General features: G+C 34.9%; 3 protein-coding genes across 6 annotated transcripts in view; 2 read left to right on the forward strand and 1 right to left on the reverse strand.

Annotated features, from left to right (window-relative positions):
• Positions 1-4762: 4762 nt before the first annotated feature.
• On the reverse strand, positions 4763-10055 carry cmpk2 (cytidine monophosphate (UMP-CMP) kinase 2, mitochondrial). 3 transcript variants are annotated; one of them, XR_013785643.1, is made up of 6 exons: positions 9399-10055; positions 7906-8020; positions 7496-7697; positions 6908-7141; positions 6730-6799; positions 4838-5603 (listed from the first exon to the last, which is right to left on the reverse strand). XR_013785643.1 is itself a non-coding variant. In XM_079444029.1 (5 exons), exons 1-5 carry the CDS (start codon positions 9975-9977, stop codon positions 5483-5485), a joined length of 1251 nt encoding a protein of 416 aa, XP_079300155.1. In that variant the 5' UTR covers positions 9978-10055; the 3' UTR covers positions 4763-5482. The 3 variants fall into 3 exon arrangements, 2 of the variants coding, with proteins under 2 accessions (XP_079300155.1, XP_079300156.1); XM_079444029.1 differs by lacking the exon at positions 6730-6799 and having other exon boundaries at positions 4763-5603; XM_079444030.1 differs by lacking the exon at positions 4838-5603 and having other exon boundaries at positions 6683-6799.
• Positions 10056-10692: 637 nt separating this feature from the next.
• Positions 10693-14377, forward strand: LOC306886107 (S-adenosylmethionine-dependent nucleotide dehydratase RSAD2-like). The gene is made up of 6 exons (XM_079442989.1): positions 10693-11080; positions 11300-11461; positions 12428-12657; positions 12746-12895; positions 13144-13176; positions 13543-14377. The coding sequence occupies exons 1-6, from the start codon at positions 10720-10722 to the stop codon at positions 13705-13707; spliced, it is 1101 nt and encodes a 366-aa protein (XP_079299115.1). The 5' UTR covers positions 10693-10719; the 3' UTR covers positions 13708-14377.
• A 797-nt stretch (positions 14378-15174) lies between these two features.
• The window catches only part of LOC306886002 (putative E3 ubiquitin-protein ligase RNF144A-A), a 43013-nt gene continuing 34429 nt past the window's right edge, over positions 15175-23758 (forward strand). Inside the window, exons 1-2 of one of the 2 annotated variants that reach the window (XM_079442850.1) lie at positions 15181-15314; positions 15861-15976. In XM_079442850.1, coding sequence (XP_079298976.1) covers positions 15876-15976 — 101 coding nt within the window. In that variant the 5' untranslated portion in view covers positions 15181-15314; positions 15861-15875. Of the gene's footprint in view, positions 15315-15860; positions 15977-23758 lie in introns of both variants that reach the window. The other variant, XM_079442851.1, reaches the window with a different exon arrangement.

The following is a 23758-nucleotide window of genomic DNA, read 5'->3' on the forward strand; positions in this document are numbered from 1 at the left end:
TGTTTTGATTGTTAATGGGAAACCCTGAACTTTCTTTAAAGTTGCATTCTGTAAATTGTTTGGTTAAAAATGATCCAAAATCAATTATTGAGCAAGTACATAACCAATCATAGTTCAAAACTATCTCCTTTGCCCAATTTACAACGGTAATGTAGGCTAATAATGTTTTCTAATTTGAGTGGTTCAGGGTGGTTTCTGCAATGCTGATGTTGTTAGCATTAACACTTTGAGAACAAAGTGTAAATTTTCATGTTTGGACATAATCTGAGCTAGCCTTGCAATCGTTAGATTTAATTACCATTGGTTGCAGGATTTATTGTAAAAAGAAAAAATCAGTTGGTCAGAACAAAAGTGGTAGACATGTTACTTACTTGTTAAGATGACATTTTCTGGTGAAACTTCATATTTTGGACATACTTTCAAGACGTAGTTTCTGTAATTCCGAAGTACAGTTAATATCCACACTGGTGTGTTGACTCACAGCTACACATAAACTCAAAACATTACATTCATCTGCGCTGTGGAGCCGTGCCGATGCACAACCCACGAAAATAAGATAATTCTGCAAATAACTGCAATTGCAGGTTTCTAACAGAGATGGCAACAAAGAGGCAAAACTTACGGACTGCCGCTTTAAGTCTTGAATTTCCGATTTGGAAGTGGGGTTTAGCAGCAATTTGTTGAAATTAATGAATGAAAGAACTTTTGCTAACAATAAATCTCGCCAAAAAGTTGCATGTACAAAATACATCAGCATTGTACAATTACAACAGAATACTTAATTAATGTGCATTTTATAACACTATACTTTACATAAAACTAGTTAAAGGTATATAGTTCAACCAAAAACTAAAATTCTGCCATGATTTGCATTATTTGAAGAATGTTGGTAGCCAAACAGTTGACATTAGATGTTGACTTCCCTAGTACAGAAAAACAAAATACTATAGATGTCAATGGCTACCATCAACTGTTTAGTGATCTTCTTTTGAGTTCATTGGAAGAAATAAACTCATACAGGAACAAGGGAAGGATTAGTAAATGTTGACAGAAGTTTCATTTTTGGTTGAACTATCCCTTTGACCTCACTGCATGGGATTTTCCACTACAAAAGCTGACAGAGGCACCACAAATGTAACATATTTCTTGCTTTTGGCCTACGTAATCAATCTCTCAATATTTTTTTCCTCTTTTGGAAAGTAATAGAAATGCTATCATGGATTATTTTTTCTTATGCTATATGGGCAAATGAGAATCCCCAAAAAATAATTTTGTTGTAGTTTCCGCTCACCACTCTAGAAGTTTACCCAACTATGACGACTTCTGCTTCTGTGAACCCTGGAAATATTAAAAGGATCTATTCAATATACATCGCTATCATAAACTAAATAAATACATAAAAAAGCAAAAAAAACAACTGATGCACACTGTTTATTCATCATTTTGTAGAAGTAGAGTTCTGTTTCTGAATCTTTTGTAGAAAAGATACATCACCATCTAGTTCTGACCAAAGTGACTTCCCAACTCAAAAACACAAACTATTAAACAAACCATTTTAGAATCATTAGTAGTCCAATTCATTTTTATTAAATCAAATAATGTAGCATTATTACAAACAATGGACAAGAGTATATTTATACATTTACAGAGATTAATATATATATATATTCAAGAATCCATGATAATTCATTTAGAATTTAAAACACATTATATGTGCAAATGGTTATGTATACAACTCTATTGTAAAGCATTAGTAATCACACAATCATAATCCCCATCATAACACCCAGAAGGTCACTGTGTAATCTGAATGCTGATCTAAAGTCACCTGCTTATCATCTGGTGTATTTGGCAGATTTAGTGTTATAGAAGCACAGAACTCACACATATAGTGCCTCTCTGGTCCTCCTCCCGCCATCTCTTCTATAGGGTCCTATAGGCTTCTATGGCCCCCCTCACCCCCTGCAATTGGCAGCATCTTTGGGCCCAGAGAAGGAGGGTGTCAGTGCCAGGTCTCTAGATCCCACTCCAACCCACCCTCCTATACCACCCCCACTTCTCTCAGCACACTTCACTCATTATTCATGTTCATAGGGACAGCTTTCATTTGATCTATTACTTAGGCGGGGGGGACCACAGACTGCTGTGTGGCTCCATCCCTGCTGGATCTTTAATTAGTGTAGAGAGGGTTTTCTCCGTCTTGTTCTTTGTTGTGCTAATGAAATATTGAAGTGGCTGATGTAGATTTCGTGGGGCCTGCTGGGGAGGATGGTGGCTTACCTTTCCCTTCTGCACTCTGACCTGATTTTTCATATTTCAAAAGCACATATGATCTAATGTTTGGTTAAAGGGTTCAGTGCATTCAGCTTTGTTTTTATGTCTGATTATCGTAAGATTCGTTACACTCCTCATTTGTAGATCACTTTAGATTAAAGCATTTGGTTAAATAAGTGTCTTTTCTATAAATAATTTAGACTGAAATGAAAAATTAAGGTTGTGATGTTATTTTACTTATAGGGTTTTGAATATATGAGGTTGTACCGTATATCAAGCTCATTGAAATAAACTTACTTTGTGTGTTAGAAACAATGTGGATTTATTAACAGGTTACAATATAGTGACGTTTGTTGATCTGAAAGCATAAGAAATTGTCGATGAACAAACAGTGATTCTAATTTTTGTAATTGTGACATTTAATCAACTGTATCCAGTTGCAAATTTATTTCTTTTAAGTGCAACTTTATATCTCACAATTGAGATTTTATTATTATTATTATTATTATTTTAAACTACTATACAACTATACTCCCCGTTAAAAATCTTGGGATCAGTAAGAATTTTTATTAAAATGTTCATTTTAATTTATATATATGTATGTATATATATATATTAATTTTTAAAAAGTTCTCTTTAATTAGTTAAAATGAATCATTTTATTTAGCAAGGATGCGCGAACTTGATCAAAAGTGACAGTAAAGACATTTATAATGTTACAATTACAAAATATATTTATATCCTCAAAGAATACTGGGAGTTTTCAACAATTTTCACCAAATCAGCATATTATAATGATTTCTGAAGTATCATGTGACACAAAAGACTGCAGTAATGGCTGCTGAAAATTCAGCTTTCAATTAAAAGAATAAATTACTTTTTAAATATATATTCAAATAGAAAACTGTTCTTTTAAACTACAATTTTATTTCACAATATTGCTGTTTTTGCTGTATTTTTGTCATAAGAAAAGAGACTTTTACTGATCTTACCGACCCCAAACTTTTGAACAGTAGTACACATTTTTATTTTTATTAATTATGTTATAGAAACATACTGCTATAGCTTCAAATTATCATAATACACCACAAAAAAGACTTATTACAGTTAGTGAAGGATGACTATACATAAAGCACTGCTCAAGCTAATTTACAAGCCACTCAGAGTATTTTAAGAGCACATGTCTGACCCCCTCCCTAGTTCATAAGGACTGCACTGTAGGAGTATCTGTCCATAACAACTGAACATATAATCCTTAAACCCTGTATATTCCCACTGAGAGCAACAGCAAATAGATGGAAAATTGATCAACCTGGTTTGTCTGACCACTGGGGACCACTGTGGTCTCCAAGCAGAAAATCCCAGGAATGTAACTGCAACCAGTTCAATCGTTTATTAAAATCACTGACCAGTACATTTCTCACGCCGCACATTTAAATGTGGCCTTTTACGCCTATGAGGCATTAATATTAACCACCTCCGAGCATATATGAGGTATATGCAGTGTGTTAAAAAAATAAACATATAATTGCTTCTATAGCAAGAGATTCAATAATTGGCTAAGGGGAGTGTGTAATTGCGCAGTGGTGTGGAAAGCCGTCTGACAGTGATCTACAGGACTCCATTAATTGCCATATGAATATACCCCACTCTCTTCTCCACACTGCTGAGGCATCAGTGTGTGAGAGACGGGTCACTCCGTCTTTCCCGGCCCATATCCTCACTGAGCTCATAATTACTAAAACCTTTAATTAATCTTGCTATCACTGGGTAAATGCAGTGTTCACCATATAAATGAATTATAGGGTAAGTATAGTATTGTTAGCACATGAGGGCAGATGGGTGCCTGCATGCATGCATAACGTGTGCATGTGTGCTAAATGTGGATTATTGAAGATCATATGTATAATTAAAAGATTAGTTGAATAATCCAAAAATTAAAACTCAACATTATCAATTTCTGGTGTTCAGACTGAAATTTTAGGTTGATGTTTACTGATAATGTTCCCCTCCACCGAAGCTCTGAAACCTCATTAGTGTCTGTGTTAAGATTCCAAAATGGTTTGTAAATGCATTGTGAAACATTTTGACATTTTCAGATAAAAAATATTAATAATTAAAAAATTAAATTTTAAATAAAAAGTAATAATAATAAAACAGTCTGTACACACAATAAAAGTTTGTGAAAAACACAAAAACATATTGTTTGACATGGAATACAGTTTACTGGACTACTTTTTGGTGGGGGGTTTATATTTATTTTATTTTATTTTTTTCCTTTTTATTTTCTTATTTTTTGGCAATTGCTTTAAAGCGTCCACCATGGAATAGAAAAACAATAATTTAAAAGGTAATTGTGACTTTTTATCTCCCAATTATGACTCACAGGTTATGCAAGCTTACATCTATATATATATATATATATATATATATATATATATATATATATATATATATCTATAGGTAGCTGTGACTTTTTATCTCACAATTCCCTTCATGACAGTGTTTTCATTTGTAGGTGAACTGTTTGTTTAAAATGAACTGAAACCTGAGTAACATATTTAAAAGATTTGTATTAGATTACAATTTATTCTTAGCTGATTATTTTAGTACAATAAATAAACTTTAAGGAATCTGGATCTGAAAACTAAGTTACAGCGTACATTTTTGTCCTAACATATCACTCGTAATTAATTATCAGATTCTGTGTCCAAAAGCAACAGAAACAAATCAAAGAAAGTTTAAATTGCCTGTATCAGATCTATTGCTTTTAATACCTCCATAAGGTCCCTTGATTCCATCTCCTGAAGGAGTGAACACCGAGCTGACCAACAATGAGTTCTTGTGTTTAAATCTAATTGAAGTGATTGATGAATTCTCAAACCTCTTTAGCTGAGTTCCTGTGTTTCACTGGGAATAAGTCAAAGTAAGGAAAGTGGACGCTGTGACCCTACGTATGAGAGCTGACACCCAGCTATGGCACCCGCAATAACTTTCTCTCTTGTGTCATCACTAAAGCTCTGTGGGAAGGGGAATATGTTGTGACATGTCCAGATACGAGCCCTGAAATATATGCTGGCAGTTAGCCAGCAGCCTCCTAAAGGCTCGGCTGACTGACTGGGGGTGGAATCGTAGCACTACACTGCCATCTAGTGGTGTTCGGAGGGGTTGCATTGCTTCATGCCTCGTCGGGTAGGGAGCTGGTTGTTTACAAGTGACATTTGTTCCTAATTAAATGCTGCACTTGTTGCAGCACTTCTTGTGGAGAGGGGCTTGCATCCACGATGATGCAGGCAGGATTTTGGATTCTCTTGTAAGCTTCTTCCACTCTGAAAACAAAGAGTAATTTGTCATAAACGCTCATTGGCTTTCTCAATATACCTGACAGCGTTGAAAACTTTAAACTACTACAGGGATTGTGCTTGGGAAATAAAGCCATTTGTGTTTTATATGCGTTCATGTAATACAAAAGTAAAAAATAAAGTACTATTTTTCTTTAATATTTACTATATATATATATATATATATATAAATATATATATATATATATATATATTTGTTTTCATCTGATTAACAATTTTTCATTTTAATAGGTTATGCACTACCGTTCAAATGTTTAGGGCTGGTAAGATTTTTTAATGTTAATTAAAAAAAAGAGTCTATTAAACTCACCAAGGCTGCATTTATTTGGTAAAAAACAAAAACAGTAACATTGTGAAATATTATTTTAATTTAAAATAACTGTTTTCTATTTTACTATATTTTAAAATGTAATTTATTCCTGTGATGACAAAGCTTCCAGTCTTCAGTGTCACATGATCCTTCAGAAATCATTCTAATACACTGATATGGTGCTCAAGAAACATTTCTTATTATTATGAATTTTAAAAACAGCTTCTTATTTTATTTATTTATTTATTTGTTTGTTATGTTTTGAATTCTTTGACAAATAAAAGTTTTTTTTTTTTTTACATTTATTTAAAATAGTCTTTAATGCATCCTTGCTGAATAAAAGTTAGCCTATGTAAAAAAAAAAAAATAAATAAAACATCTTGCTGACCTCAAACTTTTGAAGGGTAGTGTACTGTAAATAATTTTTAAAACAAATTCTACCAAAAATGTTGCTATTATTGAAATTAAAATGCAACTTTTACACTTTCTCTTCAAACCTGCTATCCTGCAAAATTATATTAATTTTTTTATATATTATATTGATTCTGATATCATGTTTGAAGGGGTGACATCATAAATTCTAAAAAAAAATGTAAAAAACTTCTTTAACCCCCCTTTATTTTCAAACTCAAAACATTGTGAATAGGGTTGGCATATTTGTTTAAAGAGAAATTTCATCATTAATTTATTAATATTGTTTCATATTAAGTTATTACTTGTTTTTTCCTAAGTAAAAAGTTTAATTGAAGACATGCACATTTTTGTCACAAATGGCATCATTACCTGAAAATCCCCTAGAAATAACTATTGAAGTTTACTTTGGAGTATTTAGGCCAGCTAGAGTCCAAGCAATCTAGAGATGCACAACAGCATCTGATAACTTTAAGGGTTATCACATGCAGTAAGTAAGCGTATTGAGATGTACCTTAAAAACACTCTCACATTTAACAAGTTGACCTACTTAATTCGGAAGAGCTGATTGATCTCCAGTTCAGCCTCCTCAACTGTCTTGTCCTGTCCTCTGTCCCTGAGTCTTCTCAGTCTTTCTTCTGGACTGACAGTGAGGAGCAGCACCAGGTTTGGTTGGAGTAGGTCTTCTGGCCACTGGTAGAGCTCTGAGCCTGGCTTTGGGAGGTTTTCAACTCTTCCACCAACTGCTGTGGCAATGGCATACGCTGCTGTGCTGTGCCAGTACCTAACAGAGACAAAAAAAAAAAAAAAGAGGGGGTTGTCTATAATTGTGCTGGGTAACGAACTAACTTGAAGTAGAAATGCTACTACTATCAATTCTAATGAACCAGTCTGTTAAAGATATATTCCACCCAAAATGGATATCCTCATTGTTTTTGTGCCACAAAAAAAACTGCTCTGATTACAAAAATAAATGAAATCTGATGAAATCTGAAGTATTCTCAAATAACAATTTACATTTCACTGAGCCTCAATTTCCACAATTTCAGCTTTAGAGCATATATTTGTTTCATTCCCATACGTCCCACAGTGCTGCCCAAACATCATGTGAGTGTATTTGTGGTGCACACATCTCTACCTGTCCACTATGACAGGAGCCCTCAAGGACTCTTTTCCGATGTGGGCAGCAGTGATGTAGTTCCCCAGAGCGTAAAAGGCCCTGCGGATGAGGGGTGGTTCTGAGTCAAAGCGCTGTCTGAAAGGAGCCAGGCACTGGGGAGGAGATTTCAGCAGAGTAGCATTCAGAGACTCCCGCAGGGCTTCTGTGAGAGTAGTTTTACCTGGGTACATGGAGAAATCAGGGAAACACACAGTGTGAAAGCAACAGAATTTCAGAGTGCAAACTTTTTGTTTGTTTGTTTGTTTTATCATATTGGAAGCTATGAATGTGTATGTGACATTACATTCTGCTTGGTAAAAATATATTGTGTTTGAATGCATACTTTTTAATTAGCTGAATAAAGTATTTATCAAAGGCTCAGTGTTAACCTGTGGCATCCAGTCCCTCGATCACAATGACAGGAAATCCATCACCCCTGCTTGTCTCCAACTGTTCGTCTACAAGCTTCAGCACTTGCTTGGACTCAGGGATAATGTCAGTGCACTGGGATGGGCAGAAGGATGTATTGTTTTACATGAAGCTGCATTGTGGTTAAGTACTGAAATACATTGAGTAATTAATCACCAAATGTTCATTGTTACCTTAAATTAGTTAGCCTATACACTTTCATTTCAGCATCAAAGTAAAACAGTCTACGAAGGTATACTTTTATAACTGGTGTTTTGATACTTTTTTAACTTTTAAGTATTATTTATTTTTGCCATTTTCACCTTTATTATGATGGGACAGATCAGAACTGACAGGAAGTGAAGTGGGAGACAGAGAGGGGGGAAGGAAGCACAATGGTGCAGTATGTTGATACGCTGCCCACAAGGCTATCGGTGCCAACCAGCAATTACTCTTAAGACATTTGGAGTTATTTGGAGATATCATGAAAATAATATTTTCCTTATCAAAGTGATAAAATGTTGTGCTGTAAAAATGAGTACACCGTCCTGAAAGTTACAAAATAAAGCCAAATACTTACTTTTTTTTTTTTTTTTTTTTTTTTGGCACAAAAGAGGACCGTGGTACAAGAGGAATACTTAATCATGGTTTTAAGTGTGGAAATATAGCAAATGTAACAGATATTCAAAAGCAATGGACTTTTGATAAAGTTCCTGAAATAACCAAGCCTTCACTTTTTAGCTTTCATTTCATGATGAGCAGTTTTTTTTTTAGCTAGGAAAAAAGCAGACACATACAAAACAAGTGATGCAGAGCTGGTAAAAACTTCTGAAAAGAGTGGCAGTTATATTTCTGGGAACTCTGGTCTCATGAGACCAAGTCAATCATTTTGGATGTAACAGAATGTTCAAAATGGTATTGCATTGCTAAGGGAAGGAGTACAGTGAGAAGTGCTTGGTTCCCACAGTGAAGTTTGGAATTGGCAGATTTTTTAAATGTTTTTGAAAAAAGTTTCTGATTTAATTGCATTTAATTGATTAAAATACATTAAAAAGAATTGTTATGAAATATTATTACAATTATTTTCTATTATTATATTTTAAGGTATCATTTATTCATGTAATGGCAAAGCTGAATTTTCAGCAACCATTACTGTAGTCTTAAGTTTACATGATTCCTCAGAAATCATTCTAATACTTATATGGTGCTCAAGAAACATTTCCTATTATTCAAAATATATGGAATTCAGCAGTGATGCATTAAATTAATTATAATGGACAGAAAAGACATGCATGTCTTCATGCATGTGCATAGTGTGTGTGTGTGTGTGTGTGTGTGTGTGTGTGTGTGTGTGTGTGTGTGTGTGGATATATATATACATAGCCTATATGAAAATAAAAAGTAGTCTAACTAAAAATAAATGTACTGTATATAGCATAACCTGCTCCCAAAATGCGTTCAAATCCTACTGTACCTCCTGAAGAACTTTATAGGCTTCATCCATGCAGTAGAAGACATCAGAGTTCCTGATGTTCAGTGTGGATGGGTGATGCTCTGCTGCTGCTGCAGGTGTGATGTACTGCCTCATGGACTCCTGCACTTGATCGACAGGTGACCACAGCTCCTGCCAGCAGTACTGACCCTCGCGCTTGTATGAAAACACACATACTGATTTACTCTGCTGTAGCGTCTTTAATATGTCCTCTGAGAGGGTTGTAGTGGATTTGTCTCGTATAAAAAATCCTTTAACGACGCTATTTTTGACGTCCGGTACAAAAGAAGACGCTTCAACAACATCGCAATCTCGCGACAGCGTTACGGACAGCTTGTGTTTTATCTCGGCGTGCGTTTGCGCTTTCTCAATTCTGCTGTCACTGTCGACATGTAGCGAGAAGAGCTTGCCATCATCTCCAAAGAGCTGTTGATGAGCATGATGAAGCTCTTGTGGGGTTGAGCTCAGCGTGAAATAAAGAGGTTGAGTGCGTAAATCAAACTCCACCGCGAATACACGCGAGCTCATCTGTCCACAGCGAAACATAGCTCTCTTTAGCATTGATAGGTATTACAATAGCATATGAAGTGCAATGCTGATCTGGAGAGCAGCGTTTACACAGAAACGAAACTTAGATCCGAAAACGAAAGTAAGGCAACAGCCGTAAACAAACTGCGTGTTAATAATACAATTAGGAAACACTTTATTGCGGTTTCTTTTCAACAATCAGATTGCATAAGCAGTTAATAATCTACAAAGTTTCGGTGTAAATTCTTAGGCTATTTCCTGGAAACATGAACCAGACCAACAAGATTGGTTGGTTTCAAGCAGGTTTTTCCATGCATTTTCCATTCCATTAATATTTGCTTGTTTATGCTTATTAAAATGAATAGGACTTGCCAATTGTTGTCAACATTGTTTTTTTAACGATTTAATGAATATGGCTATATGCTATATATATCAGCAGTAGCCTTGCTTATTTTGCTTTTGTTGTTGGTAACAATGTTGAAATGTTTGGACAAGAACTAAATCAGTTATTAATATGCATACCATTTTAATATATTCTAAGAATGACAATGAGATGAAACCTAGGTTGTATCTTAATAATTTGCCCCGTTTTTTAAAGAGAAAAACATAACGATCCAGTTACATTCCAGGTGACTAAAGAAAATAAAACACCACGCCTATCCTACTATGTCTGGCTCAGCTGATACTATTTATCTTTCGTTTTCCAGTCCTCTCGAGCAAGAAAAGAAACTGATCAGAAAAGGAAGTTGAGACTGCCCCTTATAAATAGGGAGGTATGAGCTCTCTGAGCCTCATTCAACACAACACCATGTTGACATCAAACCAAGTTGGTTTTGCAGCAATGTTAATGCAATTTTGTTTCAAGAACGTCCACAGCTTCTTAGCTGCCCTGCTGAGATGGGGTTTTATGCTGGTATCAGGCACGCAGGTGGAACAAATACCTGTCGGAAGGATCGGTCGCCTGAAGACTCGCACCAAAGAGCAGAAGGAGGGCTCCAGCACTCCAAGCAGTGTAAACTACCACTTTACCCGGCAGTGCAATTACAAATGCGGATTTTGCTTCCACACTGCAAAGACCTCTTTCGTCGTGCCTATTGAAGAGGCAAAGCGAGGCTTACGACTTCTGAAAGAAGCAGGTAGGCTAACATTTACAAGACAGTTGTGAAATAGCTATGCCCAACTTAAAATGAAAGCTTTAGAATTTGATTTATTTTATTTTATTAATAGGCAAAGTAACCGTAAACGATAATGTAGGTTAATGTTACCAAAAATATTACATTACAAAAGTTAAAAAAAAATTCTTAAAGCTGACTGTAATTTTTATTCTCACACTTATTATCGATTGTATGTTTTAGGAATGGAAAAAGTCAACTTTTCGGGTGGAGAACCCTTCCTTCACGAGAGAGGTAATTTTCTGGGAGAGCTGGTGCGATACTGCAAACAGGAGCTGGAGCTGCCGAGCGTCAGCATCGTTAGCAATGGCAGTCTGATCAGAGAAACCTGGTTCCAGAAATACGGTGAGAGTCGTGCATGACCAGCAGAGGGCAGACAGATTGATTTTCAACTCTCTGGTTTACACATATTTCACGTTAGTACAGGCCCTAGTTAATAATACTATAGGAAAAGCCTAGGCTATAACAACGTTTATAGCTCCACGAAAGGCCTACTTATAATTAAAAATATTAAGTAGACCTAGGTTACATTTTGTTCATGTGAGATGCCTTATTATTGCAGTCAAATACACAGTAATGTGAGCTGTTTTGTGTTCCAAAACACTGGCAACAAAATCACATGACAACAAAAATGATTTTCAGTATTTTGCTCAAGGTGATTTAACTAACAGAGTGCACATTAAGTAAAAGATTAGTTGTGAAATATGGCCAAGCTGAAAATGTAATTTAATTAAAATTTGCACCGTATACACTACCGTTTAAATGTTTGGGGTCAGTAAGATTTGTATAATATTTTTAATATATATATTTAATACTTAATTTCTAATAGTAAGGATGCATTCAAGTAAAATACATTTATAATGTTACAAAAATGCATAGAATTTCTGTTCATTGAAGAATCTTGAATATGTCCCCAAAAAATATTAAGCATCACCTATCAACTATTTTCAACATTAATAATAAGGAATGTTTCTTGAGCACCAAATCAGCATATTAAACATTACTTGTCATGTGACTAGAGTAATGACAGCTGAAAATACAGCTTTGTCATCACAAATAAATTACATATTAAAATATATTAGAATAGAAAAGAGTTTTAATTTGAAATAATATTACTATTGTTTTTTTTTTTTCTTTTGATAAAATATATAAATGCAGCCTTGGTGCACATAAAAGACTTCTTTAGAAAAAAAGCACAGAACAAACTTTTAAACTATTCACTATATATAATATATACTTTGCTAAATATATTTCAGAAAAATACATTGTTATATCAAAGGTATGTACAAATTTAATTTGTATCTTTAATAGGTGACTACTTGGACATCCTGGCTGTATCTTGTGACAGTTTTAACGAGGACACCAATAAAGTCATAGGTCGAGGTCAGGGCAGAAAGAGTCATCTGGACAAACTGCATCAAGTTCATAACTGGTGCCGAGACTATAAGGTGGCTTTCAAAATCAACTCAGTTATCAACACTTACAATGTGGATGAAGATATGACCGAGCAGATCACTGATCTGAACCCAGTGCGCTGGAAGGTACAGTTATACTTCATTACTGCAGACTCTATCATTTTAACCAGGCTGCTGACTGCGTTATTAAGGCTGTATTGCAATGTACACACAGGTCTTCCAGTGTCTGCTAATTGAAGGTGAAAACGCTGGGGAGAACAGCCTCCGCGAGGCAAAGAAATTCATCATTAGCGATCAGCAATTCCAAGACTTCCTGGACCGCCACCAGAGCGTCAAGTTTCTGGTTCCAGAGTCTAATCAAAAGGTAAATATGAGGCACAGAGCGCATACTTTCGCTCAATTCAGATCAGCGTTTCAAATTTGGAAGATAAAGTGGCTTCAGTCTATGGGTAAACTTTCAGTTTCAATTCATTATGAAAGCTTTTATGACTAATAAGCGTGCACGGCGAGATTTGAATTTAAATAATAGCATAGGTGCCAGGGACTTCAATATAAAGCCTACTGTTAACTTGATATGAATTGTTTACTTACTCATCTATTTTTCTTTTACAGATGAGAGACTCTTACCTGATTCTTGATGAATATGTAAGTGGTTTCATATTTTCTTCTCAGCATCCATTAAGTTTTCTTCTCATTACCATGTGAAAGATTTTTTTTATATTCGATTATGTTGTCAGTAGTGTCTAAAGGATTTTTTCTATATTAGATTACACTGTTATTACAGTGTAAATGATTCTTTTAAATTACATTGTCATCATATCAGTAGTGGAGGGATTATGGATAGGAATATAATAAGGCATGCAGTAATTTGCCTCATTCCAGGCTTCAAATTACTTTTCCTTCCCTTGATAATCTCTGATCTCTATTAATAATCATGCTGTCTACGCTACATCATCAGAAAGAGCAATCATCATAAATAGATTTTTTAATCCTCCATATCTGATTCCGCAGATGCGCTTCTTGGATTGCCGAAAGGGGAGGAAGGATCCGTCAAAGTCCATTCTGGATGTTGGTGTGGAAGAGGCCATCAAGTTTAGTGGTTTTGATGAGAAGATGTTCCTCATAAGAGGGGGGAAATATGTGTGGAGCAAAGCAGATATGAAACTGGAGTGGTGAACTGTTTTAATATTGCTGTTTTTAGCCTGTGTTTACATTGAGACCTGTATTTATATGGTAATAAATAATTGTACAATATAGTTACAACACAGCTCCAAAAGCTGGTTGGATACATCGGGGTGTAAATGTCTGTGTATTCACTATTTTTAAGACTGAAGTACTTATATATAAATATTTATAAATCTATCACACATATGAGTTTGTATATGTGATTTGTATTATGCTTGCTTTTCATCTGAAATATTTGCATAACCTGAAGTATGTTGTTAAATTTGACTGTGCTATGGTTGTCTTTATCTTGACATTCTCAGTACAAGTAATTGTTTTTATGTAATCTTGGAAGAAAATTACTGATAAATTATCAGCTTACATAAACTGCACTTTGAAAGCATGAAGGCACTTTTAATTAGCATTAAGACTTCAGTTCATCTTAGATACTTTAGTGCAGAATTGACTATTTAGTTTGAAGCTCCTCAGATTGCACCACTGGAGAACTTTCATAATACTCTTTTCTCTGTAACCCCTTTAGAAATGAAACGCTTTGAGGCACTTGTAATATAGTGAAGGTCATTGAGGCACCCTGAAAATGAAATCTATAGAAAATAAAATGATTATATTATATTTTATTTTTTTACTTTATTTTGAAAAATAAATATTTTTACATCTGTTACATCTGATCTCATAATTGTTCAAACTGCTCAACATGTCAAGTTTTTCAAATGAAATTACCTTAACATTAATTTATTTAAAAAGTTTTCACTGCTCAGTAATATTTAAGCAATCCCTATTGTGGAGTACATTTTTATGTCCCTATCATATAGGCTACATCCTAAATACAGTAGAAAATCATTCAAATTATTAAAAAATAAAACTAAATTAAAACTTATTTTTAAAGATGGAAATCATAATGATTTATTTGAAGTCAAAATAGTGGTCATTTTATGATGAAATATTGTATAATATTCTAAAATGTTTTCTTGAAAATATCGTTTGAGTTTGTTAAGAAATATAATGTAATATCCAACTAACAAAATGTAGGCTAACTATAGCAAAAACCTGTCCTTAATGCAATGCATCTTAATATATGTTTTACTTTAAAATATTCCACCCCTAAAGCGCTTTGGGTGTACAGCTTTACTCAATAAAGCGCTATATAAATGCATCATTCATTCATCCATTCATTCAGATAAAGCAAAATCGGTATCAATAGCCTATTTTAAACGATGGTTAAAAAACAGAATTACCTTCAGGTTAACACATTCACGTAAGGTAATGTTACCCCAACAGCTCCCAAAAACTGTTATATATCATTTGGAGCTGTCCCAAAGTCTGTTTTCAAGAGCACCATAATAATTTGTGTGTTGCACCCAACAGAGGACGCTAGTGCTGCGCCTTCGCTTCAGACACACACACACACACACACACACACACACACACACACACACACACACACACACACACACACACACACACACACACACACAGACAGACTCCGCTGCCTGTACAGCACAGCACTAGGAAACACTCAGACTAATGGCGTCTTCATGACGCGTCCGACGGACCAGCTGATTCTTATATCTGCCTGCAAAACTACATGAAGACAGAAGGTAAAACGCCCGTGCAATTGCAGATGGCTATGATGAATGTGTTGGGTTTAAACTAAAAGGGTTTTTTTATCCACAGTATCCGCCGTATACGACACTATATTGACTTTCAGTAATGCAGTAGGATTTGTGCAGCGTTCATCGTTTTAAAGCTCATGTCTATTTCAGCAGGTCAATATTTGTCATAAAATCTCGGTTTTATTTTATTTGGCAATGCTTTATGATCTACATTTAGCTATAACGGTGAAACTCCACTTTAGTCCTGGATATGCAGCTCTCATATAGATTTGTTTACCAGATTGATGCCTAAGATGGCTGTTTATTATATGTCCATAGGTTACTGTCACATTCAGATGGACTGGCTATCAAAACCTAGTGTGCTGCCTACCTAGACAGCGTTTTTGGGCATCATTGCTATCTCACGAGTCTGTAATGCTCAAAAAGCTGTCTATGTAGGCAGCACACTCAGTTTTGGTATCATGGGACTCTTGTCCCGTCCAGTCAGACGATATTGGTATGAAATGCCCTATTCTGCTGTTTAATGCTTAGTTTAGTGCTCTGGTGATGGTGTTCTGGAGGGGTCTAGAGAGGGTCGTGAATGGGCTGCATAGTTCGACAGTAGCTGGTTTGGCAAAAACCCAGGATGAACACTCCACGGAAAGACAGTAAGTAGCTTTGAGTTATAGGGATTTTCCATGCTTTTTTGGGGGGGATTGTGTAGTATTTGCAAACCCTTCACTAGGTCGTCAAAACTGCATGTGTGATCCAAGGCTGTAGATCTTCTCAGTGCATCTGTTGACATATCAAGGCAAAGGTTTTGTGTAAGGGTGTAAATTTGCTTTGATAGTTGTTTGGAATGTATTGCAAGAATGTGAGAGACAACCATGAATATATGGTTTTTAAAACAATCCGATTAATCATATGCAAAAAAGGATAATAGCATCATTTGTTCATACCGTGAGTAATTTTCTATATCTTTTTCTGCCCCGCCATATGGCAACTGATCTGTCCTGTACCTGATATGTGAGGTTCTTTCAGTTTGAATCCACCCCACTTTAATTGTTAAAAAGTGTTTAGTTTATTGGATACGACTAATGGATTAATTATGAAGTTCCAAGCACATGAGTGACTGAGGAAAAAGCATATTTAAAATTGGGAAACTTGGAGTTTCGTACGTACGTTGTAATGTTTTTTCTGTGGTCAAAGTAGATTGCGCTATTTGGGAAAAGGGTTTATCGTAATAGTTCTAGTCAGTGTCCAAGAAAAACTCTTTACTCTCATTGGTCCTCAGGCTAGTGGCTGCAAAGTTTTGACACACCACATGTTGCTATCTGCCAGTGTTTACATATCATACTGCAGTCCCTCTGGTATTTACTCAACACCCAGCATTCATTTAGTGTACTGGATCAAAAGCATCATTAGATGGGTTACTATGATTCTGCATTTTCCGTTTAAATTTTTCTGGATGTGGTATTAATGGTTTAATTCATTTCAATCACCAAAATGCATGCTATCAATTGAATTGCTAAAACTTTAGTCAATGTATTTTTTTAACACTTTAAACAATAATAAGGTTATTTAAAATCAATTGTATTTCTCCCCTCCACATAAATACACTTTAGAATGGGATAACAGCGGGACGGGAGGAGAGTCCTTAACTGATGAGTGTTATCTAGTGTTGGATTTGACTGTGTATGTGAAGCATTAACATCCAACTCTTTGTCCTCCATCATCTAACATTCTGCATTTTAGCCTTGACTGTAGAACAATTGTCTGCACTTATATTTATATGTACTTAAACAATAACATTATTGACCTGTGCGCTGCATGTGACACGGTTATGCAGTTTCACCCAAAATGCACAGTAGAGCAGAGATTAGATAATTACGTTACTCGTAAGAGTCAAAAAGACACTCCCAAATTAGGCCACTTGTCTTTCCTTACCATAAATAGACATTCTGAAGTATAACCTTTAGTATTCGTCCATCAGAATGTTAAATCAAAATGGTGGCTTGAATGGGAAAAACAAAAAAGAATACTTTTTTCTGATAGCCTTTATTTCCACTGTTTATAGCAACTCGCAGATGCTTCAGTTCAGCCAAAGATTGTGTTGACCCAAACGCAAGTGCAGCAAGTACAACAGTTACCTCAAGAATAGGATAAGGAACATGCTTATGAAATATTAGCTTAAATGTGTCAGGCATGTGAAAAGCTAGTTTAATGTTTGATTCTGGACTGAATCCTGTTCAAGACAAATTGTGTGCATGGTAGAGGCTTACTCCAGGGCTGGACTATAATGGTTAAAATGATAATCACATTATCATTACTAATAACAGGGTTCGTACAAGGTGCTTGAAGTACTTGCTTTTGACTTTTTTAAATTTAAGTCCTGGAAAACCCTTGAAAACAGCCATATTTATGAAAAGGTACTTGAAAAGTACTTGAAATTTTAAAAGGCAGTATACATGAAATTAGTGTTCATATTAGTTTTCGATAAAAACAATATTTTCACGCAAAATTAACAATGCCGCGTGTGTTAATTATTACCTTTGTAATTAATTATTTGTGTTAATTATTACCGCGTGTGTTAATTATCGCACAAGATCTCGCGATATTTCAGCTTGCATTATATTGCTCGGTCTTTTATTGCATGTGCTGTTCGTTTGGGAACGCATATAAAGTCCGATACGCTTTGTGTTGCACTGTTGTCATTTACAAGCGTGAAACACGTCTCCATCTCAGCAGCTCAGTCCACAAACTCTTCCTCAGCATATGCTGGAGTTTGAGTTGCTTAACGTTCATCTGGGAAAACAGTGTGTGTTATCTGTGTAGATTTGTAATGTAAATCATTTACAGACCTATGCCAACACTGGAGAATACATCAACATATTTCTAAACATGCGATTTGTTGTACATCGCGATTTCAAAAAGGTCGCTCTGAGTTTGCTTGTGTTAAATGGATTTAAACGTCATTGAATAACGCTTGAAAATGAAACATTGGTGCCCTCTGCTGGAATTTGTTAGAATACTTAATGTACTTAAAGTTGGTATATTATATATAGGCAATTAGGCATATTACATTATGCATTTTACCAGTTTTGTTTAATAAAACCATGTAATTACTTGGATTTGATTTCAACCAATTATGATTGCCTCATCGTTAGTTTATATATAAATATAGTCATATTAAAGCCTCTTTTTCACTTACGTTTATTTTTATTGCTAAAAATGATCAGATTACTCAATTGTCAAAATAATCCAGTAGATTTCTTGATTTACTAAAATAATTGTTAGTTATGGCCCTAGATCAGTTAAAGCATTTCAAAATACAACTGCATTGTTTTGTGATTAAAAGACTTTAAAGACTTAAAAGGTTAAAAAGACTTAAAAGGTTTTGCAATTGAAAATTTCTTAAAAATAGTATTTAAATATTCTCTCATTCTAGTGAACCAAGTCTCTGTATTTTTTCTTATTTTATGAGCTAAGTTTACTGTCACACCCCTAGCGTCTACAAGCATGATATAGCTCATATTTTTCCAAGTGTATGATATAGCTTTTTTTCTTCAGGTCAATCGTGTATTCATAAAATAATAGGAAAATGTACTTTGCCATAGTATAGTTTTAAATGTTAAAGTGGCCATAGTCACTGCATGCTTTGCTTGAGCTGCACTTAATTTGTACCATTGTTTTATTAGTTTATGTATTATAATTTGAAATATAATAACAGTATTGTTTGGTAAGTGAGATCTCTGATTTTAGTCCTTGAAAACCAAAAAAATTGTGCTTAAAGTCCTTGGAAGTCCTGGAATTTCATTTAGCAATTTCTGTACGAACCCTGTAATAATCACTAATGTTCACATTTGAGAAATTTCTGTTTAGAATGACACTTTCTCACATTCAGGAAGTTTATTATATTTATCACACATTAACACACTCTCTACATTGTGAAAACTGGTAAAGCTTTAACAAGCTTCTCTCAAAAGCTAAAACCATAAAATTTTAATTTCAATAATCCCAAATGATGTAGCGTTTTTCTATTAAAACAACAAAAAGGCTCTTTATTAAGTGCAGAGAGAACTCATGCGCAGGGCTGCCAGGTTATGAAAATTAAGTAAAGCACTAGTCCGAAAATGAGAAAGAAGAAAAGCTCTAAACATCTGGGAACACCAAGCATGAACTCTCACGGAGGCTTGTTAGTTACCAATATTTAGCAGAGACATCATATAATAAAAAAAAAAAAAAACAATGGGCCAATATCGTAGTAGGAGTTTATGCTTAGCTCAAAAGAAGCAGAAGTCGTGATCACAGTTAAAATACAATTAATCGTGCTGCCGTAACATACTCTGATTTGCATTGTTAGTAACATCTATTCCTAAAACAATAAGATGTAACGCTTCAATAACAAAGAACGCTGAATAGCTTGACCTGGCTGTATCGATTATTTAATAACTCTTCCTGGTCATCCCATTTAATCCAACTGACTTGGGAACTCTGACTGCAGTTTTGTCTTGAATTTTTACGGGAAATCCATGATAGCATCTCGATACCATCATTTTGGCTTCGGTACGGTACCAGAATGTAATACCTCGGTATCGATACTAAATCGATGCCATAGGTGACTAATAACCAGCCTCAAAAGATAAGTGAATTTAAAACAATTTGAATAATTAATAACAACAGATTCAGATCTTAATACCTTTGTATCAAACTAACAAAAAACCTACAGGGAACATAGGTTACATTTTGACTGAGATTGAAGAAAAAGTAACTGAAGCAATTAATGGAACAAATGTTGCTTTATTGTAAAGTGTTATTCTAGCAGTCAAAGTAATATTCAAAATCACGTTATTATTTCTGTCAGATTTTTTTTTTCAGATTTCAGACTCAAAGAAAAAGCATTAAATATAAATCTCACTCTATCGGCTGCTTCATATTAGCAGAAACATCCCCTTCATATTATTGATACTAAAATTAATATGGCAAAACTCTTGCTGAATTCAAATTCAATTAATATTCGACTGTATGAAATGCAAGTGTATGTGACTAACTGGTTCTAGCATGTCACACACGCACATTTGAGCTACTGTACCACACCTGTATGTGCGTTGATCAGTTGCAAATAAAAGGTCAAATTAAATCTGAATTTATGAATGATGCACTCACCTCTCTGAAAAGATCAGGATGAGCAAGCGACAAGTGCTTAAAGATTTGATGTGTTCCTGTGGCAACATGATTTAGGCCTATAGCAACGCTTGCATACAGGTATAGTAACCTCAGTTCGTTCACCTTTGTCATCTGGTTTGTATCCGAAGTAATGCCATATTTCACTTCTACTGTTTGTTTATTAATTTCGGGTGCGCTGATAGTTCATCCATCACGTTGTTCTGTTGTCACATTTACCCATGTAGTGATAGCTGCAGCAATTTGGGAAGCACTGCTACCTACAGGTGCATTTTGCAACTGCAGCGTATGAAATACCGAATTGAGCAAAATTATGATATCGTACCGTTTGAAATATAATATACCGGTACTTTTCCAATACCGGTATACCGCGCATCCCTAATCCATGAAGACATTTACTGGCTTTGCTAATGTGTTCTAACTTATAGGTGAGCTTCATAGACGAGCATACTATATTTTTAACCTTAATATGGCCTTCTAAGCCCCCACACGCATACATCCAATGCACTAAATGCATTACAGAGCACTTAAAGTTGTTAAGTTATGGCCAGCATTTGGAAGCGGGTGAGGATTGAGATACAAGGACCATTTTGCAATATATTTACGAGAGACTGTATGACAACAGACAATTTAACTCAGGATTTTGTTATTGCCATACCAACTAAAATATAATGGTTGACAATCAACTTTTCCAATCATATATGCTATTATTTACTTAAAGATTCCATATCTGTTTCTCTGAATACCTCGTGATTCTAATTTAGGTTGCCATTATCACTCAAGGTGGTAAGGATTTTTCTGAAGTTTTGGAGTATTTCCTAAATGCAGTCTTAATAACATACCATGCTTTCTCTATTAGTCAATCATCGTTCCTATCAGTGATGTCAAAAGCCACATTGTTGCTGCCCACCAACTGTGGATGAGAAAGCAGTTAACTCAGAGCTCTGTAATGCAGGCAGGAGACTAGCTGGCTCATGGCAGAAGGTGACCTCAGCTGGGTTCACATCTGATTGAGTCAGATATTTTGCAGGATAAGTCCCAGTAGCCTCGTGCATAAAAGTTGCATATGCACAAAATAATTTTCCAAACTGAGAGTGCCAAGAACACACTGGGATTCATGAAATAAAACAAGCGAGTCACATCAAAAGACTCCAACAAGTCAAGTTGTCAGTTTGGATCTGTCATTGTGGTTACTGAATCTGAATCAACATCTGCAGTTTTGACTTTCAGTAGTGTGCGACAACCCGACAACTATAGTTCAAAAACACACATTTGCATTTTTTATAATATCAAAACGATCTAAAAGTAATGTTGGTAATTGACTAGTACCTGTTCATTTTTTGTGTGATGGTTGGCCTTTTGGTGAACAAGCTTGATGCAAGCTTGTCTGATGTGATTTTAAACTGCAGTACCTGAGTGACGGGTATAATTTTTTATTCATTCAGTTCTCACAGCCTGGTGGCTCCCCCTGCCCTGGAGCATCAAGCATTGCCACATGTGGCTGGTGATAAAATGAGGCATTTGCATGTTAGTAGCTTATTGGCAACGTGTGAGTGTTGCCACGTTGTAGCGGTATGTACAGCACTGCACAACATCATCCAAGTTTTAGTACCTCCATGATGGTATATGCAGCAATAATTCCGCAACAGTTCAATGCAAAGAAAATGGTATGTTTGTTCATACATGATGCAGTGTTTTTGAACCACCAAATTCCACCAGTCATTACTGTTTTTTAATCTCACAGTTGTGACTTAATAAATAATATCTATCATTTAAGACTTTATTTCTCATAATTGCAACTTAATAGCCTGCAGTTTCTTAAAATTTGTATATCTCAGTTGCTACTGTATACCCTATAATTAGGACCACATTCCATAATTAAATGTAATAATTTTATTATTTCTCAGTTTCTCATAACTTCATATATTACATTTTTGCAAGTATTTCTCATAATTGCAAGTTTTTATCTCATAAGTGTGACTTTCTATCTTACAATGCGTCTGCATTTCTCATTTCTTTAACTGCGACTATTTCTCATATTTGGTATTATCACACAATTGTGACAATATATCTCAATATATTCCTTATTGATGGTTCAGATCTCACATTTGTGACTTCATGTCTCATAATTGAGACTTTTTATCTCATAATGTAACTACTTATCAGAACTGCAATTTTATCTCACAATTGCTACTTTAAATCTTATAATCCAGACTATATCTCACATTTGCGACTTTTTGTCTTACAATGTGACTATATTTCCTATAATAAACTTCATCTGAAAGTTACCTTTCTCAACAACTTTAAAACAGGAAGATTTTCTCACCATTTTGGAACTGCTTGGTAGCTGCTGTGGCTTGCCGCCTCAATTTGATGAGTTTAAGTAGAGCTTTGAGTGCCTCAGCAAACTAGTGAAACCTGACTCATCTATTGAGCTGCACAGAAAAACACATTTTTAAACGGTAGTTTACTTTTTTTTTTATATGACACAGAAGATTTTGTACCGCCTTATGATTTTGTACAATGATGTTAAAATTATTTTATTTTCAGATACTCATTTCTGTTTCAGCAAAACTAGGCGATTTCTAGAAGTGTGTGTCTGTAGTGTCAAGCCAAGACAATGTGGTGTTTGTGTATGAAGTGTGTTCCAGTGAGGGTGCGTTTGCTGAAGAAGAGAAGTTTGGGCACGTTCTGACCTCAGCATCTGTGATTCAGAGCTTATTCACAACTATTGCATATAGGCAACACTTCATAACTTTGTTTTCCTTCATAAATTTGTGAAGAAAAAAAGCATCTGAATGTTTAAAAGACCTTTTGTAAATGAAAAGCAAACATTTATCAATGGCTTATGTTTTTTGTTGGCTAAATCCTTTACTTTTTCTCACATAAAAATGTTCTCGGTATTAAATTGAATTGTTTAAACTTTCATTTATTTTCTTCCTTTTTATTAGATTTTTTTTTTGATTAGCAGAACCTTGAGTGACAAGTTAGATGGAATTCATAGATAACCTCAGGCTCTCAGTCTCTGATCGTGTCAATAGGAATAAGTACTCCGCTGAATGCTTGTCATATCCTCTTAATTTTTCAGGCACAAATGGTGCGCCACTAGGCTTCTAAGAATAAAGATGTCTCTTTATATTTTGATTTAGTTTTATTCTGACATAGCTGATGTCATTTTTAAATCATTTAAATCATTGTCTTCACACTACAGGGAGGCTAAATTTCTCACTGTTTTAATTCTGCTGTAATCATATTCATCCTTGGAG

The sequence above is a fragment of the Barbus barbus genome (genome assembly GCF_936440315.1).
Source record: "Barbus barbus genome assembly, chromosome: 20".
NCBI classification, from domain to species: Eukaryota; Metazoa; Chordata; class Actinopteri; order Cypriniformes; family Cyprinidae; genus Barbus; species Barbus barbus.